This window comes from Mastomys coucha, unplaced genomic scaffold (assembly GCF_008632895.1).
Source record: "Mastomys coucha isolate ucsf_1 unplaced genomic scaffold, UCSF_Mcou_1 pScaffold7, whole genome shotgun sequence".
Classification (NCBI taxonomy): domain Eukaryota; kingdom Metazoa; phylum Chordata; class Mammalia; order Rodentia; family Muridae; genus Mastomys; species Mastomys coucha.
This window is the reverse complement of record NW_022196913.1, coordinates 2,003,772-2,024,581: the sequence shown is the minus strand read 5'-3', so window position 1 is coordinate 2,024,581 and position 20,810 is coordinate 2,003,772. Positions and strand designations below refer to the sequence as shown.

Here is a 20,810-nt window from a genome sequence, read left to right as displayed (position 1 = left end):
TACAGTTTAACCAGAATAGCATTACCTTCCTATAATTATAATAAGATTATAGGTAAATCTATGTCAAGGGGAAAGTAATCCTCACTTTAAAGTTATTTTTAATCTACTTTAAGGGGAAAAAATGCTTAATGAGGCAGGAAAATTATGATTTCTAGGCCAGTCTGGGCTACATAGTGAGATCCTGTCCCAAGAAACCAAAACTAACTAAATAAAAATAAATATATGCTGTCCATACTACATAGGAGTACCCGGAGACACTGGGAAGGTTGCTCCCTGTAATGTTTCCCTGACCACCTGGTAAGGATCCACATGGTCTGTTAGCAGAATAATGACCTAGGAATTCCGGCTTCTTGACCCAGGCGACCTCGAGTCTCCTCCACAGAAATGAACAGGAAGATGACAGGCCGGAAACTGATCAGACTGTCTCAGATCAAGGAGAAGATGGCAACTGAGAACCTGGAAGAAATGGACTGGGTGACATTTGGGGTTATACTCAGGAAGGTCACTCCACAGAGTGCTAACAGTGTAAGCTGCTTTACTGATTCCTGAGCTGCGCCTGGCCAGGCTGAAGGGGTCCCCGGGTCTTCACCCGGCACCTGGTAGCCCTTCTTTTAAAATAACTGCTAGTAGGCACTCGTCCTGGGATTGGCATTCAAGGGTACTGTCTGCAAAGAATGCTCTGGTGAGAGACAGGCTGCACGATGGGGCTGCGTATTGTTTAGTCATTCTAACTGCATTCCAGTTCTCACCGGTTAGGGGACACCTGTGTTGGTCCCTGCAATTCTGTCATCTCACCTGTGGAAAAGGCCAAGTAATCAGGCTGAGTCCACAAATCCCAGAGATCCCTGTGAGCATAAAGGTGCTGGGATTGCTGGCCAAGTCAGTGAGATGTGTACTAAGATAGCTCCTAATAGCAGCGCCAGTGATAATTAGTCACCTGGTATGTAGCCCTATGATCAGTATAAGTGACAGTGCTGCAGCTGCTTCTTGTCTCATACTGGGGTGGTAGTGGGAAGTTGTTGCACACCATCATGTACGTGTGACACTGCATGGCAGCAAGGCTGCCTGCTAAGTTGTACTCTTTACTAAATTTGCTTGTGGTCTGCCTTGGTTCTGTTTCATCTCAAATGAGGCAGGTAGTATATATATACGCTAAAGCCCAAAGAAGAATTCATTTATAACCTGAAAGCACACTGACAACCATTTATTTAAGGTGAATTTTGTTCAGATATTTTTCCACATGGAGGCATGGTAAGCCAGGCTTCAAACGTGACTGAAAGGTACTCTATTCACTCCAGGGGAAAACGTTTAGCATCTGGAAACTGAACGACCTTCGAGACCTGACTCAGTGTGTGTCCTTGTTCTTGTTTGGAGACGTTCACAAAGATCTCTGGAAGACAGAGCAAGGGACCGTCATAGGGTTGCTCAATGCAAATCCCATGAAGCCCAAAGATGGCTCGGCAGAGGTGAGACTTCAGCAGCTTGGACTGCTTGGCTGGTGGTTCCTACAGTTACTTTTTTATCAGAAACATCTGTGTGTCAATCTTCCTCTGGGCTGTACCTGATTCTCTCCCCATTATTCAGGAGAGAGAATTGCTGGCTCATTGCCTACCAATACTCTATGAATCTACTTCTAAATGGTTTTGAGTTAGCATCACAGTTCCCAGAGTATACTGAACTCTTATTATCACTTCTATTTAGTATCAAAGAGAGATAGTGAATACACACACATTGACACGGCTCATGTGTGGACATTTAAGAACAGCTTTATGGAGTCACTTCCCTACCTTTATGTGGGTCTAGGGATTGTGGGTTGTTGTTTTTTTTTTGTTTTTTAAGATTTATTTATCTATTTTATGTATATGTGTATACTGCAGCTGTACAGATGGTTGTGAGCCATCATGTGGTTGCTGGAAATTGAACTCAGGACCTCTGCTCACTCTAGCCCTGCTTGCTCTGGCCCAAAGATTTATTTATTATTATATGTGAGTACACTGTAGCTGTCTTCAGACACCCCAGAAGAGGGCGTCAGATCTCATTATGGGTGGCTGAGAGCCATGAATCGTCATCCTCCCAATCTGCATTAGAGTTTTGTGTTACATTGCCTCCTAGTAAGTTGCTAACCTGTGTAAATTGCAATGGATACTTTTTCTGCTCTGTCCCAGCAAGGGACAGTAGAGAATGGCAAAAGTCTTCATTTGTTGGTTGGGAGTATATTTGATCATTTGTAACACAACAAAAAAAACCCTTCAATACAGTTTCTTTTAAATAAACAGTGGGATTTAGATGGGTGTGGTAGTTCACACCTGTAATCCCAGAGATACAAAGGCTAAGGCTTTGCCATTACTTCAAGGCCAGTCTGGGCTCCAAGGTCAGATCTTGTCTCATAAAACCAAAATAACTCTGTGTGTGTGTGTGTGTGTGTGTGTGTGTGTGTGTGTGTGTGTGTGTGTAGCCCATGCTGGTAGCCCCTTCTGGCCTTGAACTAGCAGCAGGCCTCTTCTCTCTGCCTTCCAAATTCTAGGATTATAGGTATGTTACAGTTCCCAACTGTTTTCCCTTTTCTTTCTTCCTGTTTTCTTTTTTAACTTTCTGCCTTTATTAGTTTACTGTGAGTTGGAGGTGGGGTGCATGGGTGTCAGCATATATGTGGAGATCCGGGCACAGCTTCCACCATATGGGTTCCTAGAGTTGAACTCAGTCATCAGGGCTGTTAGCAAATACCTTTACCCACCGAGCCACCTTGCCAGCCCAATTTTCTTCTAAGTCCAGTCTAGTATTAGGGTGGGTATAGAGAAAGTCACAAGTTTTGGCCAGTCTGCACTATGTGGTGAATTTGGGCTATTCTCTATTATACAGCAAGACCCTGACCTCTCCTCACAAAAACAAAAGACTAGAAACAGGCAGCTTAGTGATGCCTTAGCTCTGTGAGTGTCTTAGGTACTTTTTTTAATCCCTGTGAGGAGACGCCATGACCACAGCAACTTATAAAAGAAAGCCTTACAGTTGCAGAAGGCGAGTCCATGATCGTGATGGTGGGGAACACAGCGGCAGGCAGGCAGGCATGGCACTATAGTGGTAGCTAAGAGCTTACATCCTGACCCATAAATTTGAGGCAGAGAGACTGGGCCCAGTTATGGACTTCTGAAGCCTCGAAGCCAGTGATACACCTTCCAGCAAGGTTACACCTCCTGATTCTTCTCAAAACATTTCCAGCCAACAGGGTACCAAATATTCAGATCCATGAGCCTGTGCTCATGAGTACACTGTACATGAGCATGGTCTTCAGTCAGAGCACCACAGACAGTTTCTGCCTTTCCCTCCTGGTCCCATAGAGACGATATCGAATCTCTATGAAGCAGAATACTGCATCTCCCTGCGCTGGGGAGGTGGGTGGGGAATCTACTTCATTGGTTATTGATCCTGGGTTGGGAAGCTCTGAACAGCTTGATATTTTCTGCTAAAATTCCTAGATCTGGTGGTAGGTCTTGCACAAACTCAGCTGCCAGGGTGTTAACGCAGTTAGGCAAAACAACTCTGTTACAGATCAGCTGCTCTGGGGGCTTATCCCTATAGGCTCGGGGGACTGTCCAGTGGAGGTGGAGGCATACCTGTGGCCAAGTTCGCTCAGAGGCTGGCTGGGGTATTTGAAGTCTATTACCTAGCAACCACTGGGCCCTATGACTTAAAGTGGAATCCAGGAGAGAGCCCAGGCACTTGAGGACAGTCCATCTTCGGCTTGTACTCTTGGTGGGTAGGCCTGCTGAGAACTGGCAGCAGGGAGCAGGAGAACTGAGTCGGCTAAGGCTATTGAACCGTTCTCCTCCTCTCTCTTATCACCACTGGTGGCAGGATGGAGAAAGGTGAGCCAGCGAACTTCCCTATCAATTCCTATTTCAGGCTACTTTGCCATGCCTTGGTCATATGACCATTGTGAGCTGTAAGGAATGCTGGGAAAACAGGGCTGCATCCATTGTCTGAGGCTGAGCACTTGGCCAGCCTGGACAGTCAGGATTCTGACAGCCAAGAGGAAGGAAAAGTTGGTTCTAGAAAAGGGAGCCGAGACTGAGTGAGTCTCCTACACTTCCTAGTCCACAGCTTTATAGAGCACTGGCTTCAGAGATGCCTTCCAAAACCAGCTGCAGACATGCCTTCACCCATTCTTGGATCAAGGCCTTTAGCTCTTACATAAGCTCTCTCTCACAGGTGTGTTTATCTATTGATCATCCTCAAAAAGTTTTAATTATGGGAGAAGCTATGGACCTGGGGACCTGTAAAGCCAAGAAGAAGAATGGAGAGCCGTGCACACAGACAGTTAACTTGGTGGGTCTCAAATCCTTTAGGATTTGCCTATGAACAATCATGAGGGATGAGGGACAGACTTTAGATGCTGTGGTGGCGATGAGCAAAGGGGAGCACTGGGGATCACAGGGACTCAGCGAGCACGTAGTGTTTTGAGCCTAGGGGAGATGGGTGTCAGTGCTCCCCAGGCTGCTGACCAGGCCCTCATGGGTGCTTCTCCCTGCAGCATGACTGTGAATACTGCCAGTATCACATCCAGGCCCAGTACAAGAAGCTTAGCGCAAAGCGGTCTGATCTGCAGTCCACTTTCTCCGGGGGACGGATTCCAAAGAAGTTCCGCAAAGGCACCAGCCTGAAGGAGCGGCTGTGTCAAGATGGCTTCTACTATGGCGGGGTTTCTTCCGAATCCTTCGCAGCGTCCATGTAAGGCATTTCTCCTGGCTGCTCTTGGGAAAGGATTTTGCTTCTCTGAAGAGGAAGCTGGTGGTGGACTGTTCTGTAACTGCCTCGGGTGCTTACTTGAGCTTCTGTCTTCTTACCTGAAGCCGGAGTGGTCAGGGACATCTTTTATTCCTAGGGGGAGAGAGGAGCACATTGGGAATGAATAGACAGCAAGTCATGTGATCTGAACATAGAGCCCATGCTTTACATTTAGCCAGATGTGATGTCTCGTACCTGCAATCCCAGCTCTGGGGAGACAGACAGAAAGAACATGAGGCCGCCGGGCGGTGGTGGCACAATCCCAGCACTTAGGAGGCAGAGGCAGGCAGATTTCTGAGTTCGAGGCCAGCCAGGTCTACAGAGTGAGTTCCAGGACAGCTAGGGTTACACAGAGAAACCCTGTCTCAAAAAAAACAAAAAAAAAAAGAAAGAAGAAAGAACATGAGTCCATGACCAGCCTAAGCTGTCTAGGGAGACCTTGTCTCAAACAGAGAAAACAGTCTGGAGAGATGGCTCACCAGTTCAGAGGGCACACTATTTGCCAGAGGACCTGAGTTTGTTTTTAGTACCTATGTCAGGTGGCTCAACCACTGTAACTCCAGCTTCAGGAGATTTGATGCTCTTTTTTGGCCTCTCTGGGTCAGTGTGCACAAACCTGCTCTCAAACACATGCATATACACTTGAAAGATTAATGAATGAAACCTTTTTAAGTGAAAGAACAACCAAGAGGTGAAGGCAGCAGAAGCAGTCCGTGCCAGCCATGGCAGCCTTCCAGGCCAACACGGGGTGTATGAGTTCCTGTATCAAAACAAAATGGTGACTTTCTTGAGTGGCTACTACTATTCTTTGTTGCTTTGTTGTTGTTATCATTATTATTATTATAGACAGAGGTTGCAGACCTTGTAGAAACAACTTCTAACATCGGGAACATGCGTGGTGTGGCTGACATGGGGCATGGTGGTGCAGGACAGGTGACCATGGCCCTCTACTGTGATTCTAGACTGTCTAAGGAACCCAGGTGGTGTGTGGCCATGCCATCTTACCGTAAGGATGGCATCTGAGCGTATGACAGGTCAGAACTTGTACAAAGGAACTGCCATCGAACTAAAGCAGGGAATCAACAACAAATTTTTCTGATCTTACAGAATTAGGCAAAAAAACTTATACTTTATATTAAGTTATGGCTCTTTAGTCATTATTTTTAGTAGCTATGAAGTATCCTTTATATGGTTATTCACCATATTCCATATGGGTACATGCTAATGATATTTTTAATAACATTGTAGTTTTTTTTGTTTTGTTTTTGTAAATATTTTGGGACAAGATTTCATGTAGCCCAGGCTAGCTTGAACTAAAAGCACACTCAAGCCTGGCCTTGAATTCCTTATCCTCCTACCTCCATCTCCCTAGTACTGGGATAACAGGTATGTGCCACTCTGCCCAGCTTCTAATAACATTTTAATAGGACCTGTAATTGTACATGCTAAACTTTAACAGTCATTAAATTCTTTTAAGACACATTCTTAGGCTTCTGTGTCACAGTAGTGGTGTGGTTTTTTTGATGTTTCTGGCCCTCTGGCAATACTTTTAGTTCAATCGCTGTTCCTGTGTGCATGTTCTGACCTGTCATATGCTCCATCCTTATAGTAAGGATCCATATGATGCCATCCTTATGGTAAGATGACAAGGCCACACACCACCGGGGCTCCTCGGGCAAACCTGTAGGCTCTCCATCAGTGACTTAGTGTATAAACCAGAACTCCTGGGCTACTAAGCTGTACCTGGCAAAGCCAGCATGCATGGAGCTTGGGGAACTTGGACCATTGGTAACATGCATTGGGAATCCTCACATTTTTGGGGGGAAGGCATTGTAGCTCAGTCACTTTTGCTCTGCTTTGGCTCTTGTCATTATAGGGCAGCGGCCATTGCTCCTAAGAAGAAGGTTCAAACCACACTGACCAATCTGGTTGTTCGGGGCACAAACTCAATCATCCAGGAAACAAAACAAAAGCTTGGTAATCCTTCCCCCCCCCCCCCCCCCCCCTGTCCTCTGTCTCCAATGGATGCAGTGTCTGGGACTGAGAATAGTTATGACTTGCTCATACTCTTCAGGAGCTGTTCATCACCTGAGCTTAGTGGACGATGTGGTGTAGGCTAAAGGAATGAGTTCTGTTGGGGTTTTTTTTGGTTGGTTTTGGTTTTGGGCTTGTTTTCTTGTTTGTGGGTTTTTCTGTTTTGTTTTGTTTTAGTATTCTATCTAATTCACTAACAGGTTACTAAGTCATGACTATAGAGTTTAAAACGTGATCTCACATGATATCAAACCATTAAAATTTTGAATCCTCTAAAGTTAATGTCTGCATGTTTCAGGAATTCCCCAGAAGAGCTTGTCTTGTTCTGAGGAGTTCAGGGAATTGATGTCCCTGCCCACATTTGGAGCCAGAAACTTACAGAAGCATCTAGCCAGAGCCAAGTCTTCAGGTACTGTCAGCGCATGTTGTTATGGTGTGTGTGCTGCATAGACCTTTCTACAACCCCTCAGTGTGTGGCCTTTGTTTTAGGGAGCCCCAAACCTGCCATCCAGTCCATCTCAGCGTCGGCCCTCTTGAAGCAGCAGAAACAACAGATGCTGGAAATGCGCAAGAGGAGATCAGAAGAAATACAGAAACGGTAAGAGGAGCAGATTCAGATTCAGCTCCTGCCTCTAGTTAATGCCCCTGCGCCCAGAGCCTGCTGGTGCTGGGAAGGGTAGTTACTGTGGCCCTGGAAAGACAGAAGGGGAGGCCTTCTGAGCACTGACCTGGAGCTTAATAGTTTATCTGCAAAATGAGGACTCTGGGTGCTGTGGTTCTGAAGTGAAGCCACGGGTTTTGTTATTTCAAAGGTGTTGGGCACGGGGCTGGCAAGGTGGTTCAGTGGGTAAACATGACGGCTTCCAAGCCTGACAGGCTGGGTCCCACCAACAAGTAAATTGCAGTGCCATTTTTGTTAAGGGTTTTTATTTGATTGCTTGGTTTGGTTTGTTGGGGGTTTTGTTTGGTTTAGGTTTTTGTTTGTTTTTTCAGGATAGGGTTCTCTGTGTAACCTTAGCTGTCTTGGAACTTGTTCTGTAGACCAGGCTGGCTTTTGAACTCAGAGAGCTGCCTGCTTCTGCCTCCTGGGTATTGGGCTTAAAGGCATGTGCCACCACCACTTGGCTTACATTATTTCTTTTTTCTTTTTCTTTCTTTCTTTTTTTTAATTCTCTGACGGTTCCGTACATGCCCGTAAGGAATTGTAGTCATTTTACCCTGGGTCATTTCGACTTCTCGCCCCTCCTCCCTTGTGAAGGGTTTCTAACCATTCCTTGTGTATTCCCTTCCTAGAGGATAAACTGAGTGACAGGGAGATGCAGTGAGGCCCTAAGCATCTTACAGCTAACCACACACACATGCCTCCGCATTATAATGTTAAATGTGTGCTGTAGACTGCATCTCTGGCCAAGCCAGTTGGTAAAACAGATCAGTTAGGAAGCGATAAAACACCCGCAGCATGCTCAGTGACACAAGAGCGAGTGGAGCTGGTGATAAAACACCCGCAGCATGCTCAGTGACACAAGAGCAAGTGGAGCTGGTGTTCTCAGTTGCTAATTTGAATTATTAGCCAAAGAAAGGAAATTGTTTACCAACAAGTAATTGTCCTGTCTAGCTTATTCAAGGTCTCCTGGTCTATTTTGAGTTCTACGTCTTTTGAGCCTTGGGTATATATTTACTGTTTATGTTTATTTACTTTGGGTTTTGGTTGTAGCATGGAGCCTGGGGGCTAGGGCATGCCTGACAAACAAATGATGTACCACTGAGCCACATGTCCAATCCCACACTTATTTACTTCATATTCCTTTTAAGATTCCTCCAAAGCTCAAGTGAAGTCCAGAGCCCAGCAGTACCATCTTCCTCTCGACAGGCCGCTGCTGCCCAGTCTCCTCCAACTGGGGCTGAGTTCCCCAACTTAGAAGGAACTGCAGCCCCAGGGATGCCCAAGCTAGGCAGAGGCATCTCAAAAGGGGACGATGTTCTCTTCTTTGATGAATCACCACCACCAAGACCAAAACTAAGTGCAGCAGCAGAAGCTAAAAAGGTAACTGGGGTGTCTGGCCGTCAGCGGGGTGCTTTCTGTGCTGTATGTAGGACCTGAGTTTGGATCCCTAGCACGAAAGTGAAAAAGCCAGGCATGGTGGCTGCATGTGACCCTGGGGACAGGCAGAAGTGAGGGCAGACAAATGAATCCATGATAGCCAGCCATTCTGGCCAAGTGGTGAGTTCTAGGCACAAGGAAAGATCTTATCTCAAAAGATAAGATGGGGGCTAGAGAGCCTAGTCATTGGTTAGAGCTCCTGGATGGTCTTGGAGAAGACCCAGGCTAGGTTCCTAGCACCTGCATCAAGCAACTCATGTAGCATATAATTTCAGTTCCAGGGGACCTAATACCTTCCTCTGGCCTTCCTCTGGCACATATACACACATGACATACAAACAGACAAGCAGGCACTAGACAGACAAACAAAATTTAAATAAGGTGAGGATGATGAAAGAAGAAAGGCACTGTTGTTAATTTATACGCATGCATACAAGCACTCGTATACTATGCACACCCAAGTCTTTTGTTTAAAAAAAAGTAAGGTTTTATTTATTTTGGCTGGCTTCTGTTTTCATTGCTTGACTTTGCATTCTGAGACGGGATGGTATTTAAAGCTATACCACTGTCCAGGAAAGAGTCGTTGAGCAGCTGTTAACCCATCACCCTATATAGTCCCAAAGGGAGCGCACAGTGTCCAAAAATTAACTCAGAGTCAAACACAGAACAAACCCAGGCTATTCGTGGTGATCCTTGCCTGTGCGGATGAAGAGACTTCACTCCTGGCCTGCTTCTGACCCTTCCACATACATACTTTGTCCAACGTACTTGCCAGGTCGGCAGGCTTTGCCCACTGGGCTGTGTCACAGCCCAGTTTCTGCTAGAGAACCAAGGGCTGTGGTCTGTCATATCTCAACTGTTTGTTTGTTTGTTTGTTTGTTTCTAGTTAGCTGCTATTGCAAAATTAAGGGCAAAAGGCCAGATTCTTACAAAAATAGATCCAAACAATATTGTGAGGAAGCAAATGGACGCCCAAGCCATGCTGGGAGTGAAGGAGCGCGTGGAGAACAGCAACATGGTTTCTCCTGAAGGTATTGTGGCTTTGCCATCATAGGGGGTACAGATCCTGTTTAGAGAGGACAGCGTTTAATCACAGCTAATCCTCCAACATCAGATGTTGGTGTGGGTCTCTAAGTAGTCCTGGCTGCCCCTCTCCAGCTCTGTCTTCTTGCTGCAGAGTCCTGAGGGCTGGGTTTACAGCCACACAATCCCCTGCCTGGCTCGTCCAGTCATTCCTGTATAATCACATGAACTTGGAATGGAATTATGTACAATCTGAGCATGTGGGAAAGGTTTGATCCTTGAATCTTTATGCATTTTATAGTAACAAGATTTTTGAAAGCAATTTGTAAACAAAGTCTCATTCTGTAGCCAAGATGGTCTTCAAACTTGGTAGTCCTCCTGCCTTGCCTCTGTTAGTAATGGGATCGTAGGCCATCATACCCAGCTTTCTGTTCGCTGAGGTCACCCTTGCCAGTTACAACTGGGGTTGAAGAGCCTGGTGACAGGGAGAGAGTTAGGGTTGAAACACACTGGTTCTCTCTCGATCTTCTCGGTAATACCTAGTGTTGTTCTACAGATGAGCTGGAGCCTGCCAGGAAAAAAAGGAGAGAGCAGCTTGCCTACTTAGAGTCAGAGGAATTTCAGAAGATTCTAAAAGCAAAGTCCAAGCACACAGACATCCTGAAGGAGGTGAGCACCCAAGGGCTCAGGCCTCTGTCCTTCAAAACAAAGCTCTAGGAGGACCGAGGATCTACTTCTCTTACACAAGTGGAGAAGTACCTGTGTAGTGCATGATTTGCTTTAAGAAGCAGGGGCGTTTGAAATGAAGGTGTGTGTGTGAGTGTGTGTGTGTGTGTGTGTGAACTCACTTGGTCTGACTTCCCCAACTCCAGAGCTTTATCATCCTGCTCTAATTGCTTGGGACGTTCTTGTGCCCTGAGAATTTGGAGTGGCCATCACCTAGCCAATGGGGCTGTCATCTGTGGGGCCATGTGTGCCTTCCTTCTGGAGTCTGTCAGAACGCTATATTGAACTGGCTGTCTGCTCATGTGCTCTCAACTTACTGCCACTGCTGATAATCACACCGGTTCTTATTTGAACTTCTTTTAAAAACCAAGTGCCTTTATGTCTTTATAATCTTCTTTTATTCCCTATTTTAAGTTTTTTTGTTGTTGAGTTTTGTTTTTTGTTTACCTATCTTTGGCTTGCAGTTGGTTTACTCTGTGTAGGGTTCCAACATTTTGCCTCTCTTCAGCTCTGCTTTAATGATGATTGAGCTAGATCACAGCTGTCATTATTCTGAGCAGGTGTTGGGTTTGGTGGAGTTACTCCTGTGGGTTTTGCCATTCAGGCCGAGGCCGAGCTACAGAAATCCTATTTTGAGCCACTGGTGAAAAAAGAACAGATGGAAGAAAAGATGAGGGCCACCCGAGAAGTAAAGTGCCGCGTGGTGACGTGCAGGACGGTGTGTGAAGCTGGGGCTCCGCTTGGGGGGGGCGCAGATCGGGAGGATCTGAGGAATTGTGGGGTATGGGGCCATAGCTTGTCATATCATTTAGAGTTGAAAATAAATATGGCAAGATAAGCCAAGGTTCGGATTCCCTGCTTGACTTGGAGCTGTGCAGCCAAGTGTTCGTAGGGAGATTCTGTGTGGCGACTAGGACCAAGTTGTTCCTATTGCTGTTTGTCAAGTTCTGACAAATCCTGATGTATTTATTGATAGTTCAAAGTTTGCTATCTCTGGGACCTTGACCAAATTTAAAAAAAAAAAAGAAAGAAAGGAATAAAATTATTTTAAATCTCACTATTAGCTCTGACTGACCTGAAACGTACTATGTAGCCAAGGCTGTCCTTGAGCTTGCAACCCTTCTGTGTCAGCCCAATAGGGCAGACACTAGAAAATAGGAGTTAGTGTGAGAGAGTCAAGAACTCCACTTGAGCCTGGCGTGGAGACTTGTGCCAGCAATCCCAGCATTTGGTAGTGATAGGAGACTGTATGTGAGCCCAGGTTTGGAATACCAGCCTGGACTACAGAACTCCGTCTCAGAAAAGAAAAGCATCACTAAAGATTAGCTGGTCAAGTCCTGCAGTGGCAGAGTACGGAGGGCCCTGACAGCAGCTCCACTTCCCGCCTTCAAAGCTGCTCACCCTGCGCGTGGTCTGTTTGTCTGCAGTGCACCTATACCCACTTCAAGCCTCTGGAGACCTGTGTCAGCGAACAGCATAACCTCCACTGGCATGACGGTGTGAAGAGGTTTTTCAAATGCCCTTGTGGAAACAGGACTATCTCCCTGGACAAGCTCCCACATAAGCACTGCCGGTATGAGCATCACAGGGCTTCCCTGTCTCTGCGGTACTTTCTGTATGGTCCCTGGAACCATGAGATCATCACCCCAAGCTTTCCTGTAGCTCCTGATAGCCCTCAAGTTGGAACTGTTAGCTGAGACCCTTGAGATAGCTCTCAGCTGAAGAGTGTGCACAGTGGCAGGCTGAGGGTGTGTGTTAGGGTTAGCAGTGTGGGCAGTGGCAGGCTGAGGGTGTGTGTTAGGGTTAGCAGTGTGGGCAGTGGCAGGCTGAGGGTGTGTGTTAGGGTAAGTAGTGTGGACAGTGGCAGGCTGAGGGTGTGTGTTAGGGTAAGCAGTGCGGGCAGCCCGTGGATAGGGGAGCCAGTCCTTTTCAGCAGGCAGATGGCACTTCTCTGCCTTGTCTAGTCTCAGTTCTTGACCTAGACCCTTGTCCTCCAGTAGACAGAAGTTAATGCCTAGGTGGCGCCCCTCGCTGAGACACACTCTGCCCTGTAGGGCTGTCCTCACCTGAAGTTTCATCTCTGAAGCCCCCAGGTTATGGAGGAATGGAAGGCTGTTTCTCACGTCACTGCAGTGCTTGCTCTCTGTAGCTTTGAGCATAACTGTAGATGAGGTGGATGATATGGGTGCCTCTTTGAACAGCTCCTCCTTGGATGAGGGGGCAACTTTTTCCCTGTGACCCCACTCTCACCCCCATTGTCTTCAGGCTGTTAATATCTTACCATTAAGTGAAGCTATTTTTTCTGTTTCAGTAACTGTGGCCTCTACAAGTGGGAACGGGATGGGATGCTAAAGGTATGGATGGTAATTGTAACAAAAATTACTGAGGTAATCAGCTTTAAAAGAGAGAAGGTTTCCTTTGGTTCACAGTTCTCCAGTTTCTGCCTGGTTGGTTGGCTTGTTTATCTCACACAGAAAAAAAAAAAGATCCCTGGGTTCTACTGTTCCTTCAGGGTCTCATCCTCAGTGGTTTAAGAATTCCTACTAGGTCCCACTACCTCCCAAGAGCACCAACCTGGTGCCAAGCTGTAACAGATGGCCTTGGGAACATTCTAGATGTTATCTAGCTGGGTACTGTATTCTAATTTGTAATTAAATACAGTAAAATAAAGATAAAATGCCTCTTACTCATGCACTCCCCTTTTTCTAGGAGAAGACTGGTCCAAAGGTAGGAGGAGAGACCCTGCTGCCGAGAGGGGAAGAGCACGCCAAGTTTCTGAACAGCCTTAAATGACTCTTCAGACGCCACCCAGTCGGCCTCACTCCTGGGGTTCTGGGAAGCAGGAGATCGGCTCCGTGCCTCTTTTTCCTGGTTGATACCATGAGAAAGAAGTGCTTGGTGACCACGGTGCCTGCTCGCTTTCCTCTGTGTGCTGGCCTGACACCATAGTTAACATGTGCACGTGGGCAACCGGGGCACTGCGGGCCTTTCCCCGAGTCACAGACGCCTGCCGTACAGCAGCCACACAGATTTTTGCCCCAGAACTGAAAGATGACTCGAGCTTTGCCTGTGGGTCTCCTTCAAGTGTGGGCACTGTGTGACAAAAGAGCTAACGTGTCAAGTTATCTCCCCACTTCCATACTCCCTCTGTGGAAAATGAAGCCCAGGCTGTGTGTGGGTCCGTGTAAAATACCAACACTTGGGTTCTGGATGATGAATACCACTGTCGTTTGTGTACTCTGGATGTGCTAACATTGGATGCCACATTCTTTCCTTCTGTTGTGATTTCAGCTGTTTCTCTGAAATGCAAGTCAGCAAGCCAATTTGTGACTCAGCTCCTTTGTAGAGAAGGATGTTTCTGTGCGACTCGATAGAAATGCCTAAACGCTTGTCATCTTTAGTGTGGGTTTATTTAAAATAAAGTTCGATGCCCCTAATAAAAGTAAATATACAACTTGAGAAGTTGTAAAACATGACTCAGAAACCAACTTTACAGACAGAATCCCAAGGAGTTTGGGTAGGGTTACAGGTGTACTGATAATGTGTGCCAAGAAACATGCATAGCTAATCGCAGTAAACATCGAGATTAGGCTAGCTGGACAAACTATCTTTCAAACAGCATTTGACCCATGTGAATGCTGGTACTGTCTAAGGGTAAGTAGGTTGGCAGGATCTGAACTCTAGCTAGACATGTATGGGTTTTGTCCAAGACCACATGTCAAGAAGGTAATCCTGTGGAAAGCAGTTGTGGGAGATAGATGGTTGAGGCTTTCAAGAGCCAAAGATACAATCACATGCCCAGATGGCACCCAGCTTTCTTTCTGCTCTGTGGGCTGGAGGTGCTAACCATTGCAGTCCCTGTTTCTCTAAGGTCTGACCACCAGTTTTTAGGGGTCTTCGTGCTTACAACAGGGTTTTGGCTTTGGTTTCTAACTCAACAAAGAAAAAATAGTGTTTATTAGTAAGAACCAAAGTTTTTTTTTAAAGATTTATTTATATGTAAGTACACTATAGCTGTCTTCAGACACACCAGAAGAGGGCATCAGATCTCATTACAGATGGTTATAAACCACCATGTGGTTGCTGGGATTTGAACTTAGGACCTTCGGAAGAGCAGTCAGTGCTCTTAACCATTGGGCCATCTTTCTAGCCCAGAACTAGGGATTCTTAAAACTAAGCTAATCTGAAGAGCGATATACCTGAAGTCAGTGGCATAGATCCTAGATCAGGAACAGCAGCTGCCTGCTATGTGGGAAATGTTCTCATCTGCTCAAGGTATGACTGGATCTCTATGTCTGTAAGATGTCCAGGTGCTTTCAAAGCTCTGGGGACCTCAGTGTGGATCCCTCTATTTTTTTAATTTTAATTCCTAAATAATTAGAAACACAGTGGAACACCTTCCCACTCTCGTGGACATTGGAAGGTTGGGTTTATGTGCATTGTGTGTGTGGTTTCCCAGAATACTCAGGGGTGAGGAGGGGTAGAGGGAACTACCCATGAGCCTTGAAAATATTCATTAATGGAATTAACCTTTTAATCCTGCCTTTTAGTGATTTTACCAACTATTAAATAGTTTCATACAAATCCACTATGTGTTTTGTATATCTTTTTTTCTTGACCTAATATCAGAGCCATATCACGTCATCAGGATACGTAAGTATTCAGCAAGCAGCAGAAACTGGCTGATCTGAATTTATCTTCAGGATATTTTGTTTGTTTTAGTTTTTTTTTTTTCATGCTTTTTTTTCTATTTAGATAAAAGTAACTTTTTGAAAAATAAAGTCCTGTTTCCAAGCAAGAAAAATGAGGTCTTTTTTAGATAATAATCTTGCAGAATAGAAACTAGGGAACTTCTGAACGTCTGGTAAATTGTCCCCCAACAGAACACCAGAAGCCTTGGGGTGGCTGGGTTTAGCAAAGTAAACAGGGATTGGTTAAATAATGTCTGAAGGCATTTATTTATTAGGATCAGACGCATGAGAAGCAGGGCAGTGGCCCAGCCATTAGGAACACTCCATGCTCTTCCAGGAGAGCTGGGTGCACTTCCCAGCACCCACATGTTACCTAGCAACCAGCTGTAATTCGTTCCAAGGAACCTCCCCTTCCCCACATTCTAGCCGTGAAAGTCAGTGTCGCTACCCTGTGGCAGGGCTTGGGTACACTGAGTCTCTCCAAAGTTGTGGAGAGTTCAAACAGTGAAATTCTACATTTGCCAAACATTTGAAAAAGGAATGAAAGTTCAGTTGACTAAGTTAGAAGGAACTTGTAGAAAAACAAAAAATTTTTAAAAATTAAAGGTGCAATCACTGCCAGGCAGTGGTGGTGCACACCTTTAATCCCAGCACTTGGGAGGCAGAGGCAGGCAGATTTCTGAGTTCCAGGCCAGCCTGGTCTACAGAGTGAGCTCCAGGACAGCCAGGGGCTACACAGAGAAACCCTGTCTTGAAAAACCAAAAATAGTTCAGTCACAAGGACATTAGTTTAAAGCCAGTTTCCAGTAAAAGCCCTGCCTCCATTAGGACAAAAGTAGAAAATAATCCATTTCCTGTCACTTTCTACTTGTCTTTCCTAGAGTTTAAGATAAATGGTATCACATAGAACACACTTCAAGGTCTGGCATCTTTCATTTGTATGGTATTATGAGATTCATCCATGTGGCTGCTTGTTCCCATATTATTACTAAACGTGCTAATTAATGGCTGCGCTTGTCACTGGTCTATTTAATCACCTATGAAAGGACATTTTGGTTGCATCTTTTCAGTTTGCGCTTTGACTAAAGCTGCTATGGATATCCATTCAGAAGTATTTCTATATATATATCTTTGGATCTTTTAGGTAAAAAAAAAATCTAGAAATGGAATAGCTAGGTTGTATCGTAAATAGATGTGTGTTAGCTTTATAAGAAGCTGCCAGCCTTACTCTAAAGCAGTTATATTCTCATTTACTAGGTGGTTATAGCCATTTAGTAAATGTATGGGAATTCCATTTCCCATTTGCTCCAAGGCTTCACCAACACCTGATATTGTCAGCCTTTTTAAATTTTAATTTATATATGAGTGTGTGTGTGTGTGTGTGTGTGTGTGTGTGTGTGTGTGTGCAAGTAGCCACAGAGGCTAGCAGAGGGCATCAGATCCCCGGGAGCTGGAGTTACAAGCTCTAGTGAGCTGCCCTATGGGTGCTGGAAACCATGCTTACCTCCTAGAGGAGCAGCAAGTGTCTTAACTGCTGAGCTATCTCCCCAGCCTGTCAGTCTTTTCTTAAGTTTAGCTATTCAGATCAGTGTATGGTGACATCTCCCTGTGGTTTAATTCCTTATAGCCAATACTGTTGAGCATCCTGTCATATGCTGTTGACCAGCCAAATGTTTGTGCCATTAGATGAGTTATAAAATTTCTTTTGTACTCTAAATACAAATGCTCGCTTTAACCATGAAGGACTCTGAAGATTGCTGTGTATAGTCTACAGCAGTGGTTCTCAACCTTCCTAATGCTGCAATTCTTTAATATTCTCACGTTGTGGTGAGCCCCCAACCATAAAATTATTTTTGTTGCTACTTTGTTATTGTAGTTCTGCCACAGTTGTGGATCGTAATGTAAATACTGATGTGCAAAATCTCTGCTATGCAGTTCCTGTGAAAGAGTCATTCAACCTTCTCCCCCAGTGCAGTCACGACCCGGAGCTTGAGAACCACTGACCTAGAGATGATCTACACTAGCCATATATTTTATTTTGAATGAGTGAGTTCATTAAATATATATACACATACATATACATATTTATATGCACATATACATATATGTATATGTACACATATATGTATATATATATGTATGTATATTTTTTAACAGTTACAGAATAAATAGATTATAGCTAATATGCCTGAGGTCGCAGGACAACTTGGAAGTAGTTGGTTCTCTGCTTCTACTATGTGAGTCTTGGGGATCAAACCCCCCTGCCTCACCAGGCTTGGATGGCACCAGGGAGTTTTACTCTTTGACTATTTCACCAACCCAAATTATGACGATCTTACTAAAGCATTAGAACACTATTGCTTGAAAATTAATTAGAAATTAATAACCCAATCAAATGGGAACGCACAGGAGAAGTATACAGAAAACACAAGACGACTCATCGTGGGGCTTAGGAAAATCACCAGCCTCTTCTCGTAAAGTCAGAGTAAATAAGCTGGCCCCAGCACGCAGTCTCCTTGGTTTGTTTTGGGTGGTGCTGGCAATTGAGCCTAGGACCTTGAACTTGGTGAGCAAGTGCTTCTCCAGTCTACCTCCCGGTTGAACCCCATCTCCCTGTATTTGTGAATAAAACATGTAAGACTGATGAATAGAAGTTACTAAGGAATTTCTCAACCTCTTCCGGATGAGGGCATAGTGATGAGGAAGAATAGGAAGAGAAAAAGCCAGCCCTGAAGCCGCACTTGTCAAGGGCAGCCTCTAGTACAGAGCACTCTATTGCTGTTTGCCTATGAAATTTGGTCACACAGATTCCTGGTCTTGTTGCTTTTGGCGTCGTTCTCACTAGGAATGACAGTGCTTGGCTTTTAGTGAAGGAATCCTAGGCTGAACTTGAAAAACCTAAGTATAATGCCCCCCTTGTTAAGGACAGGGGTGAATGAGGTGAAAGGATTGCTCCCCAGGCCCTCTAGGCCAGGATTCTTTATCTAGAGCCAGAATGCCAGGTGTGGCTGTTGTTGAAGAGGCAAAGGCAGTCAGTTCAGGTTTGCTTCCTTCACTTTTAAACTGGCTGTTCTCCCAAACCTTGTTTCCCTTTGGACATTTACTCCGTGTGAGCATTCCTTCCCTCAGACACACAACAGGCAGGGGGATGTGTGGGATGTGGCTCAGAATGCAGCCAGCTGTGACCCTCTTCCTGTGTGCTAGCCTGTGGGAGGGATGCCAACTAGAAGGTGTGAATGAAAGTGGGCCACAATGACAGGATCACCCAGATTAGGACCCTCACCTCCCTGGAAAGTAGAGAGATCAGGGTTTTGCCTTTTGGTGCCCAGCTGGGCGTGTGATAGAGGTATGTGTGGGTTTGGCATTTACCAGCTCAACCACCACAGATTAAAAGCATTTGAGACAGACTGCATCTGCACTGACTACAGACATTTTTGTAATTGTTCTCTGTTATTTAAGAGTAATATATAGCACGTACATTATGTTGCGTTTACGTCATCTAGAAATGAACTGGAGCACACAAGGGGATGGGAGGGTTCTATGCAAATGCCTCTGCATATATGGTTTATGTAAGAGACAAGAATCCTTAGATATCCATAAGTCTGGGGCCCAGTCTTCTTCAGATACCAAGAGACAACAGTAGTCAATTTGGAAAGCACCTAATTACCCATCAAAGGGTAAAGTTCTCAAGGCCTGTGTTGTCTTCTAGTTCCTGGCCAACCAGGACAGTTTAAGCAACCACAATCCAACCTCCCTTGGATCACCAGCCCAATAACATGGAACCTAACCTCAGCCCCTGAGCTCACAGCAAGCTAAGCTTGCCTCTCTGTCCACATGTTAGTCCCGTTGGAAAAGTTCACCACCCCTCATGTTTGGTGGTTCAGAAGGTAAGAATGAAGGAGGGTCACTCTGAAAGTCTAGTCTAGGTGTGGATCTGGATGAAAAAGAGCCAACCCGAAGAGGACAACTTTAGGAATTAAAAGCTAAAAAAAGGACTTTCTCCACTCTTACTGTGTCCCTGTGGGATGGAACAGGAAGTGGGTGGGATCTGTGTGAACGAGTCTCTTACTCAGTAAATCAGAGAAGGACATCTCTGATAGTTGCTCTGCTCAAACCTGATTGCTTTCTCCACTTTGGCTCAGGAACCGAACTGAGAGTGTATCTTCCAAACGTTGAGATGTCATGTCTCCCGTGTAACCCCAGCACCCTCAGGTATTAAAGTAATAAGAGTAGACATAGAACAGTGAGGTACCTTTTAGCCAAGATTTTAGCTTATAGTTCTGCCAGTGTTAGCATACGCCAGCTTCCAGCACATGGCATGTCCAGGGGGCAGTGCAGAACACCTGTTAGCTCTCAGTTCCTTAACAAATACTTGTGGACAAGCAGCTTAGAGAGAGAGGAGTTCTGATCCTTCTTGGTTTGGAGGTTTCCATTGTGATTGACTGGCCCTGTGGCTTTGCATGACGCCTGTCATTGTGACAGGAATATATGGCATTCATTTCAAGGTCATCAGCAAGACATTAAGAGAGACATTAAGATGCACAGCCCCCTTGAGACGTTTGTCCCAGAACACCTCCTTCCAGGCCCACCTTCCCAGTAGCACAAAGTCAAAATCCAATGCCAGGCTTTAACAGCAGGCTCTTACTGATAGACCAGATTTACTTTATGGCTTATGGGCTCCAGAGCAGCCTTTCTGTTGGGCCTTACCCAAAGCAGCAGGGTAGGAATATGCACGTTGTACAGGCGGGGATGCACTGGTGACCTAGTAAGGTCATGGGTGACAGTGAGGTGGCACAGGTCATAGCATATATTCCAAGGCCATCTTTCCTCTGAGACTTTCCCTGTAAATGTTTTCCAGGGGTTGAAAGTGTAGAAGTTAGGACCCACATGCCACCACCTTACTGGAGAAGGAATGGGAACAGTGACACTAGACTGTCCATGGCATGTGAGTGCAGGACACCCCCAAAGCACCAGTGGTTTCAATATTAAACGCTTAGGGAGGAAAAATTTGAAAGCACAGAAAATTCTCTGAATGCCTGTTACCCTACAGGTAACTGCCTGGTGTGGAAACTGGAGCAACCTGCACCATGAGCACTGTAAAGAAGCTTCCAGTAAAGAGGCCCACATTAGTACTCCACAGGAGAGGAGAAATGGGGGGAGAGAAGACGATGTACCCATGGAGCTACAAGAGTGGCCATGGGACCTGGAGATGGGTTTGACTTTTGCTGTGATAGCTCTTGTGTTCCAAGCTTGATTCTCCCAAAACAAAAAGCTCTGTTTTGAAGACAGAGCACCAAGCATTTGGGAGAGGGGGGTCTCTCCAATCTGCCTGTCCACAGTGTTTCTGTATTTAAAGTTAGGGCTGGGGTATAGCTCAGTGGTAGAGTGTGTGCTTAGCATGACACTTGGACACACAACAGCTCCCTTGGAGTTTTGTTGCAATGATACACAAA

The 20,810-nt window shown here is 45.4% G+C and overlaps 1 protein-coding gene across 3 annotated transcripts in view; it reads left to right on the top strand.

Annotated features, from left to right (window-relative positions):
• The window catches only part of Mcm10 (minichromosome maintenance 10 replication initiation factor), a 21,208-nt gene extending 7,083 nt beyond the window's left edge, over positions 1-14,125 (top strand). For all 3 annotated transcript variants that reach the window (XM_031358346.1, XM_031358345.1, XM_031358344.1), the window contains exons 7-20: positions 360-525; positions 1,299-1,466; positions 4,207-4,323; positions 4,529-4,725; positions 6,659-6,759; positions 7,115-7,225; positions 7,306-7,414; positions 8,629-8,860; positions 9,804-9,948; positions 10,497-10,609; positions 11,271-11,384; positions 12,094-12,239; positions 12,978-13,020; positions 13,376-14,125. In XM_031358346.1, the coding sequence (XP_031214206.1) occupies positions 360-525; positions 1,299-1,466; positions 4,207-4,323; positions 4,529-4,725; positions 6,659-6,759; positions 7,115-7,225; positions 7,306-7,414; positions 8,629-8,860; positions 9,804-9,948; positions 10,497-10,609; positions 11,271-11,384; positions 12,094-12,239; positions 12,978-13,020; positions 13,376-13,459 (1,846 nt within the window). In that variant the 3' untranslated portion in view covers positions 13,460-14,125. The remainder of the gene's footprint in view (positions 1-359; positions 526-1,298; positions 1,467-4,206; positions 4,324-4,528; positions 4,726-6,658; positions 6,760-7,114; positions 7,226-7,305; positions 7,415-8,628; positions 8,861-9,803; positions 9,949-10,496; positions 10,610-11,270; positions 11,385-12,093; positions 12,240-12,977; positions 13,021-13,375) is intronic.
• The last annotated feature ends 6,685 nt before the right edge of the window (positions 14,126-20,810 follow it).